This window comes from Formica exsecta, unplaced genomic scaffold (assembly GCF_003651465.1).
Source record: "Formica exsecta isolate Colony F162 unplaced genomic scaffold, ASM365146v1 scaffold421, whole genome shotgun sequence".
NCBI classification, from domain to species: Eukaryota; Metazoa; Arthropoda; class Insecta; order Hymenoptera; family Formicidae; genus Formica; species Formica exsecta.
In genome coordinates this window covers 64,317-84,089 of record NW_021851451.1, presented here as the reverse complement: position 1 = coordinate 84,089, position 19,773 = coordinate 64,317, and the positions used below count along the sequence as shown (strand labels likewise).

Here is a 19,773-nt window from a genome sequence, read left to right as displayed (position 1 = left end):
TCGTGGCTGGCCAGGAACACTTTATTCGAGGAACAATTTGGATCGCGCACAATGCGTATTCGGCACATGAAAATTATCTGGTTCCGATATCAAAGAAAAGCAAAACAGAACTCTCTCGTGTGTGTGTGTGTGTGAGTGTGTGTATATATATATATATATATATATATATATGTATGTGTGCCCCGTATACCTTTTTTTGATTTCCAGTTTTCCGATCACGGCTAAAAATCGCGGGATATAACGCTGTTAGGCCGAGGAAAAACTCAGCGTTGCCTGTCGCGTGCAAAAGCGGCACTTCTTCGACGCGCAAACAGTACCGTACCTGTCACGGGCCGTTATCTAATCGAGAATGGGCCTTATCGCATCCCCCTGCCGTCTCCCATTCAAACATGACCTCCCTAGAATTGCGAGACGCCGCATAAAAATTACGCTCAGCCTTGCAACGTTATGTATTCTATAGTCTCGCAGGGCGTACAATGTAAGATGAATGCTTGTGATGTATGCGATAGCAGTCACGCACGAGATTTTTCATTCGATGTACACTTTGCGGTACAAAAATATCAAGATTATTCGCTTCATTCTCTCGGAGACGACAATGGTATATCATTCCTCATTTATCGTCTTTGTGAATTTAAAAGATAAACAGGCAAATCAAAAGATTGTATGTTTTCCTCTAAGAGTGATAATGTCGGTTATGTACTGCTAGATTGCAAAATGCTGTATGCTAAATCTAGCGGCCTAACGGATAAATTTTACGATGTGCTTGACATTTATATCAATTATAAAATTTGTAGGAAATATTACACAAAATTAAAAAAAATTTATTAAAATTTATTTTCCTAAGAAAAGAAAAAAAGAGATTTAAAGATCTTTTTATTTAATTTTTACTAAAAATTAATACTTGAACTGAAAATTTATTCCAGAATTACGCTAGAAACTTAAGTTTTAACGTTAGACAAAGGCGTAAAACATGGCGTAAAGCAAACCATCAAAAACCAATATGTTTCCAGCGATAGTCAAATATAGTCTTCTTCGTCGCCTAAAAGATAAGACCCGTGAGATATCCGGTGAGTAACGGAAGCAGAGCTATCGATTTATTTGTGAGTGAAAATAACCGATATGGTAATCGATGTCGTTTTGCAATTTTACCGTTGCGTAAACATACGAGGAAAAAGTCCATCTCTTTTATCTCTTCGTGGCTGGCCAGGAACACTTTATTCGAGGAACAATTTGGATCGCGCACAATGCGTATTCGGCACATGAAAATTATCTGGTTCCGATATCAAAGAAAAGCAAAACAGAACAATGTCGGTTATGTACTGCTAGATTGCAAAATGCTGTATGCTAAATTTAGCGGCCTAACGGATAAATTTTACTATGTGCTTGACATTTATATCAATTATAAATAATGCGATAAAGAATAATTATAAAAATCATTTGCTGCAGGAAGTATCTATTATCAAGGAATTTAACATTGCAATGACAAAGTAAAATTGTGTTTGTGGCAAATAAATAACACATATATTTATGTAACTGATTAAATTACGGATGTAAAAAAAATTATTATTAAAATTCATAAAATATATATCATATAAATATATCGAAGAGCTTTTAAATAAAGAAGAATTCTAAATAAAGAGCCTGTTTCTTACAGCTTTCAAACATTTATTACTCTGCAATTTTACGATCTTATCACCCGATACATTCAAATAATTTAATTTGCTTGGATTTATTTAGAATCTAGATACTTTCGATATAGTTTCAGGATTATTGACATGGGAATTCGCGCCGTTATTTCGCCAGGTGAGATTGCGATACCCCTCAACTGACATATGACAGCTCTTGAGACAATTTAAGCCTAAACTACTCCACCGTTTGTGCAGCTCTTCAGCTATCGTTGAGCAACAATTGTTGCAGTAAAAACGGGGCCTTTTCAGCCCGCGTAAACGTCGCAAATACATTCCGGCAACCGCCGAGCAGACGCGTCAGGAATTTCTCTTCTTCGCTCTAGAGCTATATACATACGCGCGGCGAATTTAGAACGCAACAAGAAGAAATCGCGACGGGCGACACGGGGAAGGAAAGAGCGGCGGGAAAGACAGCAGCGGCAGAAGACAGAAGACAGAGAGATCGAGGGAAGAAGGAGCGCCATTTTGATACATAACAGACATTTGCACCGTCGGAGCACTTGTACATCCGACGGCGATGTCGAGAAGAATTTGCATGTCACAGATATGAAAAAGATGCGATGCAACGTTACCTCGCTGATTTAAATGTAAATTTATTATTTATTCAAAAAGAACCCTGTTCCTTACATTATTCAATAAAAGTAAAACAGGTTTTTAACTACTTTTAATCTACTTTTGTAATAATGCTTTTAATAAACAATTTAATTTAATTAATTTTAATCTAAATAAACTTTAAGATGCAGGATAAGATATATGAATTCATTTTTGCATCCTTAGAGTGTTGATTTATGCAAATGACAAATAGTATAAATATAATATAAATAAATAGAATATATTTCTCATTTTATTCTAATTTCTTTTAATCATTTTTTTCCTTGATGTATGTAATAACTTTATATCTATATATCGTGGGTTTACTTACAGAATAATTTTCAAATACGTGATGTTACTAAAGTTCTCTTTTTACAGCACGCCGCGATTACCACTATTGCTTATCAGCTGTAATCGCACATCAGTACAAGGATCAACATCAAATCTGACGCGCCGAGAATCCGAACATCAAAGAGGATCTACGAGCTCTACGGATGTTCTCTCTTTGGAGCCCGAGGATCACCTTGAGCGAGGCGGGATTAATCCGCGATTCGAGATTGTCAGTCAAGAATGGAACGGACGTGATTTAAATATCTAAAGCATATATCGCGGTAAGAGAAGGATAGCAAAGGGGATAAAAAAAAATATTACATTACGGCGGCGAGACATACAAAGACAGAAAGAGAGAAAGAAACGCGTATGCAACGCAAATACCTCATTGGTGGAGCCGTGACCGTTCATCTTGCCGTCACCTCTGATATCCCATTACCGGTCTGCGAAACTCTCCGAGGATCGTTCACCTCCCTGCATCGGTCCTCGAAAATGGCACATACCGTCCTTGTCGCGCGCGCGCGCGCGCGTTTTCGCGAGAACTCTCGATTTTCAGACGTACTTTCAAGGTCACCTCGTCGTCGTTAATATCGAGTTCGACGACCCCCGACGAAGATTTGCATCGATCCGAGGGGTGACGAGAGACCGATCGCAACGACGATCGGTTGATCGGCACAGACGATTCTTTTAAGAGCAGAAAAATGTGGAGTAGTTGAGGGACCGAGTCGTCTCGAGTGTGCTATTCGCGATCCTTATCAATAGCGTTCATCGCGAATTTTGACATGATTAATCGATACTGGACCACTCAAACTCGTCGCCGCGATCGGTCATCACAGACGTACGATTACAGTTTATATTTAAGAGTCTCGATCCTCTCTGGATCACCACTGATTCATGATACGTTCACATTGCTCCGATAGTTGGAACCGCACGTGACAGATAGATTCCTTCTCGTTGGCATTTCGCGTGACTCGTTCCAAGGACGAGTTTCGGCGCGTCTGTGTCTGAGCGGCGCGATTTTCGGAGCCGGTTTTTCGGGGGTCCGTTTTTGCGTGCTCCCCGGTTGTCTTTATAACAATCGTCGCAGAAATGAAATGGAGAGACCGCGCCGCGCCGGCGAATCGATCTTTCCCACGTCCTTCGCGTCGGAGCGCTCTTCGCGGACTGGAGAGTCGACGCGGCGCGCGTGCACGAAGCCCATCGCTATCGCCGCAGGTAGACACCCCACTATAGCCGCTTGAAAATTCGTGGTCGCGAGTTAATAACCCGTTCTCTCTCGCGTACACCAAGTCGCGCGTTGTGCGCGGGCGGACGGTCGTGTGCTGCTGGCACGTCGATCTTATAAATGTGCCGTGGAAGAATTTCTAGATCGCCCATTATTTTGATACCGGCAATTATTACTGAAGATAAAATTTTCGAGAAAACGCTGAGGATGAAGCTTTGCAAATTTTTATCAAAGGTTTATTGACATTTAATTGTAAAGATGCCGAACGACAAGTTGTCTAAATATTATAAATGATAAGGTTCTTTCATTTTTTTAAATGATAACTATTCTTATATACACATTTTTTTAAATAATTTTTTAAAAATTACAATATTATATATTTTAAAAACCAGATCGAAAATATTCAGAACCGAATTATTAAATTTTGTAAGTAAACAGACCAGAAGAAAATTGGCGTCACAGATTTTTTATTTAACAGATGCAATTCCTTTTTGTATGATTCGCGATCTCGATTGCCAATCACGGCTATTATCAACCAGTAATCCCTTTGCGGAACACGCAACGATACCGCTTGAGACACCACGACATTTTTTCGCGTCTTTCGTTGTCGATTGCCGTTCGAGTCTCGATCGATCACCCCGGCTGGCCGCCACAGTCTCAACGAAATCCCGTTACAACCCTCGCACGCGATCGCATCGCATTTCCCTTCCGCGATCCGAAAACGTGCGGTGGATGCACGTGCGTGTATCGGGACTGTATCTCGGCTCGGAATAATTCGCATCCGACGAGGTGTCGTGATCGTTTAACTTAACGCCCCTGCCTATATAATTCGTCGCTTGTGTACTGAATCACAATAATTACTGCCTTTTCGTCGAAAGTGTGATTACGATAATTATACACCGTCGTATTGATCGTACGAGTGGATAGTGGAAATGAAGAATTTCACGCGTGCGATATAAAGTTCGTGGAGTAAGGTGATTAACTCTCGGGTCGGCTTTTCCTCGTTGCTTGGTATTATTTTAGAATAAGTGCCAAAACGTAACGGTAAAATATCTAATAAATAAAGCAATTATTTTTATGGAAAAGTATTTTCAAAAATTAAATAAGCTATATAAAAATAATTATAAAAATATATCAAAAATATATAAAAATAAATTCTTTTCTCTCTGTCTTTCTTCTCTTTACTTCTCGCTCTCTTTTTACGTTCCCTTATCATATTTAATAGATGATTTCCTGTTATATTGATTTTACTTAATCAATAAAATCCCCAAAAATGTCTAGGAAATTCATAGCTGCTTCTCAGAGCGGAAAGGCTCGGTTTCAAAGAGCAAATCGATCTCGCCACAAAGCCGATAATCCGGCATCCTAGCTCGTCAAAGTAAACGAACATTACACACAGCCGCCTTACCAAGGCACGATTCGACCCTTTTACCGGCAAACCCTCCCGTTCCTCGTGCCCTCCCCCGGAGATCCTCACGTGACCTCTCACGTTTATGCGAACCAGCCCTCCTCTGCCTCCCCCGCGGAACATTCGAGCTTTCCTTGATCGAGTACCCGATAGACTGCCATTACGTTATATACCCGGTCCCTCACACTCGTCGCATAAGAGAATCTCGCCGAACGGGCTAATATCAGTGCAGCTGCGGATGCATCGCCGCACTACCGTGTGCGCCAGAATGCAGGTCTAGGGGGTCAGCAGGCGGGAAGAAGAGGGAGACGCCGGAGATGTCGTGGAAGAGAGGCCTCACGATGTTACGATGTCTGGTTTCCCCGGTTCTTGCCGCCTGTTTACTATCCTGGAAGCTTCGAGCCTCCTGGTACACACAGCCCGGTATGGTAGCGGTCGCCTGTGTTTCGTATTTGACGCGGCGTAACAACGGGCGATGCACCGCGCCGGAGAAAAGCCTCGGCGCGATTCAAGGTATTAAAAGGGTCCGCTCTGCAGGAACTATCGGCTGCTGCGAGCACTGGCTACCGGTTAACCGGCGAGCGAAGAACAAGGACGCATTGCGGGGTTAAGGTTACGGATGATGACGCTTAGATTATTCGCACGGATTTCCGAGATTGCGATATAATTTACTATTATAATCTTTATATTTTTCGGCACGTATATATTTTATTATATCGTATATATTTTATTATATCGGTAAATTGTCTACTGTTATTAGAAAAATATAATGTATGTTCTGAACAGATTTAGATATCGAATCGGAGTTTATATTAGAATCCAATGGCTCTTTCGGTTTGAACTTTTGTCGTAATATATGCATTTTTATATTTTTTCTAAATATCTGGGATTTTTGCATTCCATTTTAAATGCTTTGAATATTCTGAGAATAAAGGTGATTAATTTCCAATTAGTCGTGAATAAAAACGCTGACATCTAAAGCGAACGAGTCGGAGACGGATTTCTAGTCTCGAGATATCACGATATTTCGGAAGAATGTGCTGGGTGGTGGCGATCATCAAAGATGACTTTGTATGCAGGCAGAATAGCCCGGAGGCGTGCGGAGATTTCGGGACCGATAAAAAAGGAGAAGAGTATACCGAGGGGTGGGTGGAAAAAAAGGTATATCGCGTAGAGACGCGGGGCGAGAATCGTGTGACCTTCGATCTCGAAGGAAACCTCGGGTTCTCCATATCCGACGAGTGATGTCGTTCGTTAGCTCGTACCATCGGCCAGCGGCTCTCAACTCGCTCGATCTGGAATTCCAGGAGGAGCGACCCGAGTTACGGCGATGATATCAATACTCGCGAGAGATACACCGACGGAAGAGGAGAGAGAGAGAGAGAGAGAGAGAGGATGCACCATATCTCGCGCGATATCATTGTAGCGGGCTAGTGTCTCCTCTGCGGGGATCATTGTCTGCTAAAAGTTCGTAGAAATCGTTGAAGAAAATGTAATTTAAGCTCTAATTATAAAATCATCCAATTATAAATGTGAAGCGCGTAAGTTGATCGCGTAAAATAAATTTTTTCAAGATTCAAGATTATTGAACATCGTGAAGTATACGGTTTTTTTTTTACTGTCAGCGCGCGAAACGATGCATGATAAATTTCATAAATTTTAGATTTACCGATATTTTCCAATATGTTTTTTTATCTTATAACCGAGATGTAAAGAGATCAAATGGGAAAGAATGTAACGTCATGGTCGAGCAATATGTTGAATATATCCACTTATAATCCGAGAGACAGCTACGCACGTTCTTCTCCGCAACGGAGGTGAAAATCGAACGACTTAAACAACAGCTACCGTGTTGAAATACAAACAAGTCCACGTGAAACAAGATCTTTTTTACACCGGTCAATAAGACGAACCCGTTACTCTCAGTCCTCGAATCATTATTGCGCCCTCGCTGTAGCAGATAAAAACCGTTGCGCCGGAATTCCATGTACGTCACGTTCGTGTCGCGCGTTTTGAAATTCGAAGCAGGTTCCGGTTCCTTCCAGGAGTCACATGGCTCAACAGCCAGGGTCCGCGAGTCATCTCTTCGCGGGATTGTTGTTGTTGCATCGACCTCTTCTCCTCATCCTTCTTCTCCTCCTCCTCCTTCGCATTATGATGTAATTCACCACATGCGTCTCCGAGATTCTCGGATGTACGGGGTATATATTCATACTGCGTCCCTCGTCGCCTTGAACTTAAAACATCGTATATATACCGATAGAAAACCACACGTGTGTCGGCATGTATAAGCTTCATGCGAACTCTCGCGTTCCTAACGAGTGTGCACGTTTTACGCCAGTGGCGTAGAATAGTGTCGGTGCTTTAATAGCGTTGCATTATATCACGTATTGTCGCCGTAAAATTTTACATAACGATTGATAAAATAAATTAAAAAATATTAATCTAGATCAATATATATGTGAAATTATCACATGTTGATATAATTAACACGTGAAATACGAGTATATGATTACGAAGTTACTCGAGCATCTCTTTTTGCAGTTTGCAATTTGGTATCTTCAGGCGTTTAAAAGATATGATTCTTTCAGATTTATTACGCGTTGCAATAATTCTCATTCGTCCAGTTATCTCCCTTCTTGCGATCGTTCGCTTAAATCTTTTTTATCTTAAATCTTTACAGTGGATATGACGTAGTATTTTTACGGCTGGCGCGGTCGACACGCAATTATGCGTTTTTCATCGAGAAGGAAGAAATGACGATCGTTTGGCGCTCGTAAGCGTAATGAGTCCGCGTTACTAATGACCGTACGTTTGTGATCATGTCGAAGGACCGGATGCCGCCAGACTTGCTGATCAATCGACGATAGTCGCGACAACCTTGGCAATTACTACGGGCTCGTTTATGGCCCCCTGACATTTTTCTCGCGTGCACGAAATATCATTCGATCGCGATCGTTAATTTCGCGGCAGCTTTGAGCTGGCAATCGCGGGTGCCTCGTAGCAACGTGACATTTCGAAGTAACGTCAAACAGCGCTTATATCGGATATTATCCTCGTCGTAACAAGCATTAAAACGTTGTTTCAAACGCGCTCTTCAGTTAATTAATTTCTCAAGAGTCTTTAAAAATTTGTAGTGAACTGCAATTTGTACTATCAACGAATTTTATCTCGTACTTTTTTCACAGTCATATATATATATATATATATATTAAAATAAAGATTTAATCGTACAAAACTATAAACTAGATGACCGTAATTTCCTAAATAACGCTGACAACTTTTAGCAACTTTTTGCCGATGGTAACTACCCCCACGACATCCGCTTAAGCCCGAGATTGCGCTTCCTGGACATTACATTGCCGTTATCCCAGGATAACGACACGGTTAATCCGCCCTTTCCGGCAAAAGTGCAGAACGACTGAGGCCGCCGCTTTTACCGGAGGAAGCAATGTTCTTCTGGTCCGCGCTTCTCGTGTCTGACGCACGTTCTTCTCCATGTCCAGTAACATTCAGTCTTCCACAGACACTTAGGCTTGACACAAGCGCGTGCTGAAGACGCGCTTATGGGTACATTCGGTCCTATCTCTTTCTCTCTCTCTCTCTCTTTCTCTTTTTCTCCATGTACGAGCGCGTGACATAGGAGTACTTGGAGATACGAAGAAGGTAAGGTAAGTAAGGCTCGTGCTCTGCCCGGTGACTGAACCCACACCGCATTTCACGTAAGGAGCGCACATGCATGCACCAGCACACACGCGCAAAACCGGCGAGCACAAACACATAGTCAATACTCGCCCAAGACATCAGACCGAAGAGAGAAGACCCGTTTGGAGAACCGAGAATCTCATCAGTTAAGATATCGACGTACTTTTTGGATTGCAGGCATAGGTACGATGGAGATTTACCGCGCATACGGGTGGAGAACGGTGGAAGCTACTCATTAATCTGTGTTATTTTGCTATCGCGCTATCGACCCCTAGGCCGTGAGAAGAACGATTATTACTTCGAGAAGTAGGTGCAATGACTGCGAAATTATGTGACGCTAAAGAGAGATATTTAATTTCTCGATGCTTGTTTTAGAGAATTCTCTTATTAACCTGTATCTTGAATCTTGTATCTTGAACAAGTTCAATAAAAATCTTAGAATATTTTTAATATTATATTAAATTATAAATATTATAAAAAAAAGATATCTAGCTATATTATAAGAATAAAATTCTAAAGTAATTTGCAAATTACGGTATAAAACAGAAATCCTAATATGTGAACAATTTTCACAAATTTAAATACCGTTTTAAAATTTTCTAAAACTTTCCTTTGTAAAAGAAAAGAAGCTGATGTACGCAATCACTATCAACTTGAGCCTTGGCTTAACGTATCTCGAAGGCTCGAAGGGTTTGTTTAAGTATCAGGAAGTACGCGGAAGAGGTCGGCTGCATGGAAGAGAGGCTCTTCATGTACCTGGAAGTGTGTGTGTCTGTGTGCTCTTTGCTCCAGTCTGTCATAAACTTTCCGAGAAGGAGAGTCTTGATTACAAATGTCATGATTAGGAGAAGTGATATATTCACGACAGTCTAATCGCAGCGTTTGCATTTGCGGAACGGGTTTGTTACGCGCGTCGAAGAGAAATCAAGAGCAACTATTATAAAAAGAATAATGGCTACAAATATATATAATCACGTACCTTGTCCTCGCATGTCTTATGGCAAATGTACTTGCACACTGAAACAAAAAAGATTCGAATGTTAATATAATTTGTTACTTATCTGAGATTTATAAGCTAATTTTTTAGTAGAACGATAAATAATAGATGGAGCCCTGTTTTTTTTTTTTTTAATCGTATCAATGCAAATCGATAAAACCATCGTTGTACCAAGCATTATAATTACGTCGTTGAATTATATACGTCATGTTAATATACTATCATGTTAATTACCCATTTGTTCCGGATGTAACAAAATCAGTTCGATTTAATCTACACACGTGCCAATGTGCGTACGGTCGAAAGTGCGTTTTTACATTAATCCCATACAGCACAGATCATTGCAATTATATTGCAGCAACATTGCAATGTTGCAAATTGCAATGCATTCATTACATTGCAATGTTGCTATAATATTTTGTTGCAATATTCCTGAAAGCGGACATTTTATCATTGCTGCAATTCCACAGCAATGATGCAGCAACATTTTGCAGTGAATTTGCAAAGTTGCAATATTGCGGTGAAAGATTGCTACAATATGTATGCAATCTTTGTGTGCTGTATGGGATTGTAATAATCATTTGATGTAATCTGGAGTACACGGCAATGAGACTTAATAGCAACGATAATACTGATAATAATAATAAGAAAAATATCGAGTTTCGACCCCCGCAGCGACGTCGTTCTAACCGGCACTTTTCCGCCAAGCAGGAGCTTCCGTATCAACGATTGATTCCAGAGTACTACCGACGAGAGCCAGCTGTTACTTGGTACCCTGAAGGGAATGATGTTATCGACTTACCTCTGCAGCAGGAGGCTTGCTTGATCACCGCCTGGTGGCACAAATGACATGGTCGGGGCTTGCGCAATTGCTTGGTGCGGAACACGTGGCACTGTGGTTCAAAATCGCTCTAAAACATGTCAAAAGAGAGGACCTAATTATTATAATGATCGTGTTTCAGATAATCAAGGGGAAAAACGACTGGCGCCATTCCGCCTTTCTTGCGACCGATTCTTTCGTCGAGATCGATCAATTAGTCGCGAGAATCTCTCGAACGATTAATCTCGTTAAAGTACGGCATTATAAATGAGTAGCCTGTTCGACAGTGGTACTCGAGGGGGAAAGAATGTCTGATGCCTGAAACGAGGTCGCAGATCTCAAGCTTTGGCTACAGCAAGAGCCATTATAACGCGATGAAATATTTACAAGCAAAATAATTAGATTGGGGGACGCTTATGTTTAAACATGCATTCATTATATTAAACACACGGTTGCTTGGATAACTTATTAATATAATGTATATTTATATCTGAACATTTATGATATCTTTATTATCTTGTCGTTATTTAATATTTTATTCTGTATAAAAGAAAATTTGCAGTCGCGTTTTATAACAATGAATCAGTATTACAGACACTAGAGGAAAGTTAAAAAAGTTAATACAATTTATATAATTTATACAAGGGAATGCAGATTGATCAAAATTATTGAAATATAAATACTTTTATCGATGCAACAAATTTATTTAGGATGAAACGTCAGAATGCGGCGAACGTTCGCAATATTGCGGGCTTAGCAATGCGAGCCCATACGATTAATCATATAACAAACCGAGAGGATCAGCTCCGCTTAATCACTGCTCCGAGCATCCTCTCTCTCTCATTTTGCGCGCGCGTTTCACGGCAATTATAATCATTCTCATGTGTGGCTTTTCTGCGGTCCCGGATGGAAGAGGGCTCTCGAGCGGACGGTCGGCGCATAAATTGAGAAAACAGAACAGCCATTCATTAGGATCGCGTTTATCCTCGGATACGCTGCCGGCGAAACGCTCGCCTTCTCTATGACTCCGGTACGACGGTCAACCTGTTAACAGTACTTAAGCCGGTGCACAGCACTTCGTCGGGAGAGGCAGTTCGCAAAGTTATGCGCAAATAAGCGCCCGAGGCGTACCGCATCCTCCGCAAAGCGCAACCTCCGATTACGGACACGCGATGCACTCGGGCCTTTCCCCAGGAGAAGTGGATACTCCGTCTTTTCACCCACGATCGATCAAATCCCCGCAGAGGAAAACCGCAGATTTGAATACGAGTTACGACGCCGATGAATTGCGCTCCGTGAAGCACGAACGAGTGATCGCGCACACAAACAAGTACTAGCATAGATAATATAAAATACTATATAAAAGAAAAAATTTTCTTGGAATCGAAATACAATTTAACTGAGATGTAAATACAGGCATGAAATAAATACTGTAGTAAACAAGGTTTCGCAACGGCTTTAATACGGCATTATTTTTTAAAGGAATTCATATTTTTAAGAAAAAAAATGAAAACAGAAAGGTATCTCAAACCATACAGAACCAAGCGTAATGGTGTGAGCATACATAACTTTGTAATTTGCGAGAGCTTACGAATGCATATATTCACATATACACACGCGCATTTTCCTCACTGCGGATATTTAACGGGTTTAATCATCGCACGTGCAGTGCAGTGGAGCAATAAAGCGTTTTTTAGCGAGCCACGTAATTGAGATGCGAGAAAAACACGTCGCTCGAGAGGGACGAGATTCTTGGTTGAAATTTGCATTTCGTTGTCGATGTGTTAATTTTATTGCGTACGGCGCATTCTCTCTCCTTTTTGTTAATTCTCTCTCTTTTTCTCCTCGCGCGATCGAAAATGAACGCACTTGACGGTCGAAGCGAAATTATCGGGCCATTACTGTGACGCAATATTTCATAATTATCAGTTTTATCAACGCCACGAAATTTCAGTTTTACACGTCATAAATTATTATGTTATACGGACTCGAAGAACAGCAGTCTTCCTTATTGATCATTATACGACGCGATGCTTTCCTCACTCATCATCATCGCGTAAACGTAAGCCGCCACGTGCTTATCCTTTTTATCGAACGATAAAACACACTGTTGCCCATTGTATCGTTTTGCTCCGAGTCCTCGCGAAGCTTGATCTATGGACACCGTGTTTGCCGGAATTACTTCTTGGCTGGTTTCTCGTCGTGTAATGATACTGCAGTTATATATCGCACGCATATTGTCGTCGTAAAAGTTGATTTACACGACACAACTGAAACTCACACACGTATAAACTTTGAGATAAATATAAATTTTCTATGCTTTTATATGCGACTTGTGTGATTTTAGTGTATTTATCATATTAATCTATTTTAAAAAACAAAAATAAAAGTAAGATGATTTAATTATTATCAAAAAATTCAAAAAGATTTAACACTCTTTTCTGCACTGTTAAATATTGCTCACTGTGTAGAAATTATATACACATCTTATCATTAGTGTATATCTACTAATTGCCAGATTCATTAGTACATCGAGACCTCTGACATCACTAGATGAAGCACCGTCATTGATCACATGCGGTACTAATTGCTCTTTAATCTCTGCAGAAATTGGCGAAATCATACATTTCTACATTTTCTCGACATGCACGTCGCTTCTACGGGTTTTAAAAGCTCCTTCTCGAGATTTTACTCTATTTTATATCCTTATTCGCAAAATCAGCCACCATCTTTTACTCTCAAAAAATTTAAAAAAATACATAGTTTTTAAATGTTATTTTTATATGCAAATAAGCTACATTTTTTAATATATAGATTCTAAATAAATTTTGCATTCAAGATAGATTTTCCCGTGCAATGTGCACGCGAATGGAACGCGAATAAACGAGATGGCACAGCGAGATTTTCGTTTAACGAGCGAGCTGATTTAGGACCGCATCACGAATAATCCATTTCGCCGCGGGTGGATAATAACTATATTTCATAATAGATTCGGTGAATCATGCGATATATCATGTAACATGTAATTTCAGTGTTGCGCACGTTCAATGGACGCAATACGCATATAAAATTATGCGACCTAGCACGATTTGTGATAAATGCGTACGACGATCCAGTCCGTTTTAATAAATCCAAAACGAATCAAATATAGTTTTAACTTTAAGTGCCTTGTTTCAATTAATTTAGAGTGCTCTACTACAATTTGATAATAGAAATAATATAAGCAATACTATTATTTTAATGATTACATTATTGAATACATTTGTCTCTCATGCGTAATTAGTAATATATATTATTATAAAGATTAAAGTCTTTTCATATATAATAACATTTTCGTAACAAAAAAAAATAATAGAAGAGAAGATTAATCGAATAGAAATATATTAGTAAAGCTAATATATATATTAGCAAAAAAATTAAAAATTAAAGTATAATAAACTCTGAAATACTTTAATTAAAGAAAAATGTTATTTAACAAACAATATTTTTGCTTTCGAATTATAGCAATAAATTCTCATAAATTTCTATATTTTAACTTGAGAAAGCAATGATACTTTTTTATCAGTCAGCTACGATAAATGTGTCGATCTACTAAGATACAACTCTCGAAAATATCCCGCTGCGCGCGCTCTTAAGCTGTCTTCAGTAGAGTTATCATGTTCTAATTAAGAAGTATAACCTGCTTCACTAAAATAAAAAACTAAAGATGGGAAACAGAATTTTAAATTCTTCAAAAAAATTTCTTTATAAAGATTTTAATCTTATTTAATTTTATATAATTATTTTTCTTAAAATAAAGTTTTAATTAATTTTCTCTTATGATAAGACTTTATTCTCTGTTTTTACAATCCACGGTTGTAAACCTAAAAAAAGACTCGAGAGATCCGAGTTCCGCAGTTTTATTTAGAAGAACCAGAACCTCAACCCGAAGAATCTATTTAAAGATCTTCTTTCTCCGATCGAATATGGAACTCATGCAAAAAGTTAGGAGCTTGTACGGGTTCAAAGCTCGGGTAAGCGATTCAAGTGGCATCAAGTACGCTTTCTCTATCGTGATACCATGTACACCAGTGAGATCGTTCGAAAGAAAATGAAAAGGATAGAGCGGCGAGAGGCGAACGCGCGAGTTAGAACAGAGCCGGCTTTGTCGCATTCGCGCTTGCAAACGAGTCGGAACACTTTGATTTGCATTAACCGCGAGGATACAAAGACGAGAACGCGGCGCGTTCTCTCTATCTCCCTCCTTTACAAGAGTCAGTCTCTTGTGCTTTCTATTTCTCCGACAATTTTATCTTCATATTTTTCTAGACGGTATGTGATGTACAGGAAATATTGATGCGAGTTATTATTAGAACAGCTGATAACTCTGGACATTCTTCATCTGTTCTCTGATTAAAATATATGTAATGTATTTTATCTTTTTTAAATTTTGTTAAAGACAAACTATATTGTTAATATCAATATAATAGATTTTGGCACAAGTTAGAAATTTTATTTATCAAACCATCACACAAGAGAAAGTACGTTGATATCAAAGTCTTATCTATGATTGAGAAGAGAAAACAGTATTATACTGGCAAAAGTAGTATACGCAGGACAAATGTCAGACACGTGCTATTATTCACCTTCAATAACAATCCGCATTGATCGCCATCTGATCATAACTTGTTCGACTGTCGCGACTGATCGCCCTGACAAACGATTCACCAAGGTGGCCGGTTTGTGTCGGCGAGGAAGTGGCAGCTTGAAAAAAGAAAGAAAAAAAAGAACGAACAAGCGATTCAGAAACGAGGCTAACGCTCGCAATGACAAGATCTTGGCTCGTATAGCGACTCGTGCACAGCAAGCGCCTTGTATCGCCGTTGGCATGTAAACGCGCGGACGTGTCTTCCCTCGAGCTTGCTTCCTCGAAAGCATCTCCGCGATCGCACGGAAGTGACGCATGTAATGAAGAACGACGAAGAAGAAGACGCGGATCCGCCAAAGATAGCAAAAGGCATTTGCTTTAAACTTGCTAATATACCTTATCTACATCTTTATTAAAGGAGAGGAGATATATATCTTTATGTTTTATCTCATAATATAATTCGAAATTTATATCTTCATAATTTTATCGAGATCAAAATTAATCGGCGTTAGAAAATGAAGAGATCGTCACCTTGAATTATATTTCCGGTAATCGCGGCGTACGAAGGCGAAATAACTTTCAAGGTAAGCGCGGCGTGATTGCATCGCGAGCATTCACGGCTTAACAAATTGCGGGAGCGTGCGGCGAGAGGGACGGAAAAGAATCTGGGATCCGTGCTCGTGGAGCGTGGCGATTTTATATCTGATGGCGCGCTCGTGTCCTGTGAAGCTTCACGAGGTGTGGCGCCCAGCGCTCCGCAATGACACGTGGTTATGGCAAGGGAGCTGTGACAAGAGGGAACGTACGAATATCGACGGGGGGAGATCAATTAATTAATTAATTATTTACCTCTTATTGCTAGTAGATAAAATATCAATTCCGTATCATAGAAGCTAATTAATTAACCATCGACTAGATTTCTTGTATAATGTTTGATCTACCAGAGATAGAAAACTTGTTATACATAATTTACGTGTTTCAGAGATAAAATGTTAGTTAAAACCGTTAGTTAAAACTGGAAATACTGTTCCTAGCATATTATTATCTATCGGTCGCGCGGACACGTTGGCGCGCGATCCCTTTGCTTTTATGTCATTTTTTGTAGCGAATGACGTTCAGTGCCGATAACGTATTCTCGACTGTAACTTCACCTTTGAGCACAGTGATAATTCACCAAGTCACTGTACAACCATTGGCATTCCGGATGTGACGTTGCCGGCGTAAAAAAAAAGAACAATAGAAGAAAAGAAGAGGAAGAGATCGAGAATAAAGATTTGAACGGCATAACAAGAGTAAAGAGCAGAGATAGAAGAATAAATAAATATATAAATATACACACAGACACACACAAGAGGAGAATAATATAATATATTCCTTGTAAAAAATTATCGCAACTATCGATTATCTATATATTTTTGATGACTCGATCGAAATGTTTGATTTAATTTAACGCTTAATTTTCTATTAAAATCGTAGCAATATTTAATTATAGTGTTTAATGTTAATAAAGGGTTTCGCACAAAATAAAATTTCTTTTAAAACGGATTGTGGTTACGCCACTGGTCGCATAATTTTGCCACCCCGATAGTTTCCAGCTGCCATATCGCAATTTCACCGTGGCCGAATCTCCGATGACATCGGAATTACGACGAGCGAGCAGGGGGAATGAGAAAACGAAGGTCGTGGGATGAAGATTAAGAAAGGAGGTACGGGCATGGCCGTGTGATTGGTAATCCTTTCGGCTTGTAAATCCGGCATGGAAATGGAACAGAACGCGCGTTCGAGAAACGATATTCGTTATTCATTGGGCGCCTGAGCGTGCGTGAGTTCACGCGGGCCGACATGCGTTAGACCCGTGCGATCACGCGCCAATAAATTTCCATTTAAGGCCCCTCGTTGTTCGACTCTTGTGGGACCAGGTATTGAGTTTCACGGTGAATTTCGTGATACAAGTTTTGGCCGCTTGATAGAGGACCAACGTTGTTTTGTCGGCCGTTGACGCGAGAATAAAATTTGCATTAAATTATTCTACTACAGTTGCCCGGATACATATATTACATTATTAAAAACTTTTATACAATATAAAATATTCAATTAATTGTCCTATATCTCTCTTATTTAGTTTGTACGATGTTGGCGACGATATCGATTACCCATTGATTTTGGCACTACACAATCGACGATTGCATCTCGCATTAATTAATTAAGCTTGATGATTAAAAAGATTGAAAAGATTTAATGCAAAGGTGATTTAAAACTTGCTTTCTTGGAAAATTAATTTTACAACCAAAAATATTAAATTTAGATTAATTTTCTTAAATTGTATTGGAAATGCATCTATCTTCATTCACTGCATAATCTACAATTTATTCAATGATAATGGAATGATTTAATGATAAGATGGAAGTGGGCTTTTGGCGAAACACGGTGCTTTATCACAATGCACATTCTATCTTGACTTCTCCAAAAACCACGAATTTTTCGAGATGCAATCCGCGCGTCACGCGGATGCAACAAGGAAACCGAGACGCTGACTATCGACAATGAACTTGGATAGATACCGCGCTAGGTTGATGAGAAAGGGAGAGAGATATGCATCCCCTCACGGTGCATCCAGATTGCGCGGCTGATAACGCGGTCTTGCTGTACTTGACACACCACACAGCGAGAGATTATGTTGCACGTGCGCCGGATCGTGGCGATCTAGCGTCCAGCCGGCGAGGAGATAAAATGCGGCATGACGGACGGCCGCGGCTCTATCTCTCGCGGCCGTGCCAACCGGTTTCCTTGCGGAGAAAATTTTGCACAGGATTGCCCGGGATGTCTGTGAATTGAGGTACACGTGCGCCGATGATCGCGCGTGGGCTACCGCGAAGACCGGCTGAACGCTCCGCAGGAGGATGGAGAGATTACATTACAGCTTTGTGTACAGGAATGTTGCCCCGGGTTTTTACCCAAAGTCAGCGTTTCCGCACACGCGATTCTCGGCAACGTTGGCCGTGTAACTTTCTCGTATGCAGAATACATTCTGTGCTAATGTCACAAAATGTCACTAATCATATAAGTACACAGAAAATTTCGAATAAAAATTAATTCGAGAATGAAAGTATGTTAACGTAAATGTTATAATTAAATGTTATAGCTATTTTAACATATTCTTGTTTCTCTCAGAGAATTCAAACAAATTGATCAAACAATGCGCAGGGAGAAAGAGAGAGAGAGAGAGAAAAAGAAGTATAAAGTTTAGAATATCTCGTACAAAATTTCAAACTAAATTTAATTAAGATATCTGTCTCTTCCATTTATAAGCTGTAGAATAATAAATTGATTATTCTCTCTACGAGATATTACAAATAAGATTTGATAAATGGAACGATAAAATAGCGCAGTTCGCTTATTACGTTATTACTCAAGCGCCAAGTTCGAATAAAAGTTCATTCTTCGTATTCTTATTAATCCTTAATAGATATTGTATCAAAGACAATTATTTTATAAAACCCTGAATTACGCACTTGTGCGAATCATTGCACGCCATCATTCAATATCGTTTACGATCATTCAACGTCATTCAAACGTAAGATAGACGTCGCGCGCAACTTTGTTTTCTTTATTCCTATCTTAGCAAAGTCTTTTCTCTCCACCATGGCAGAACAAACTTGGTATACGCGTGTGTTCACCATTTGTCACGCATGGTCGTGCGCGGTTTTTGTGGTCCTACGACTGAGTGAGATATGGACGACTCGAGGAATCTCGTCGCTCTTTTATGAGGCTTCGGCACATGTTCCTTTCTGGGAACTTGGTAATTTCGATTCGTTCTTTGTCTTGACGCGGTCAAACCTTTAAAAATTATTGCCTTGAATCGTAGTTTCCGCTAACAAAGAATAACCATAGATATTCGGAAAAACAAAATGAGAAATTTAATTAAACTCTGGTTTAAATTAAAATAATTCAAAATATGTATTGAGTTTGAATTTTTCCTCTATCTGTGCATTAAATTTACTATTCTACGATAATAATCACGTAACGCAAAATAATATTCTTGGATTAATTTTATTTGTTTCTCCAAATTCATATTTATAAGTTACTGATATTTTATTTTTATTGTAATATAATTCTTTGATATATATATGAATATTTATATTCTCTATAAACATATAGAAATCTCACATATATCAATCATAAGTATAAAGACCGAACAAAGTGTCATAATATCCGACTTCGATTTAAAATGCCTCGTATGACTCGCATTATGACCGTAGCGGAAGGTCGGCTATTTTTCAAAGTACTCGAAAAACTTATTGGACTGTCCATTCTAGATGGATAATAAGACAGTTAAATGTAGCGAAAAAAATCAGAGTCAGCCGGATATCGCTGGTAATCCG

At 39.4% G+C, this 19,773-nt stretch overlaps 1 protein-coding gene across 1 annotated transcript in view; it reads right to left on the bottom strand.

Annotated features, from left to right (window-relative positions):
* The window catches only part of LOC115240255 (tensin-1), a 128,627-nt gene extending 124,860 nt beyond the window's left edge, over window positions 1–3,767 (bottom strand). The window contains exon 1 of the mRNA XM_029815306.1: window positions 2,994–3,767. Coding sequence (XP_029671166.1) covers window positions 2,994–3,020 — 27 coding nt within the window. The 5' untranslated portion in view covers window positions 3,021–3,767. The remainder of the gene's footprint in view (window positions 1–2,993) is intronic.
* Window positions 3,768–19,773: the final 16,006 nt, after the last annotated feature.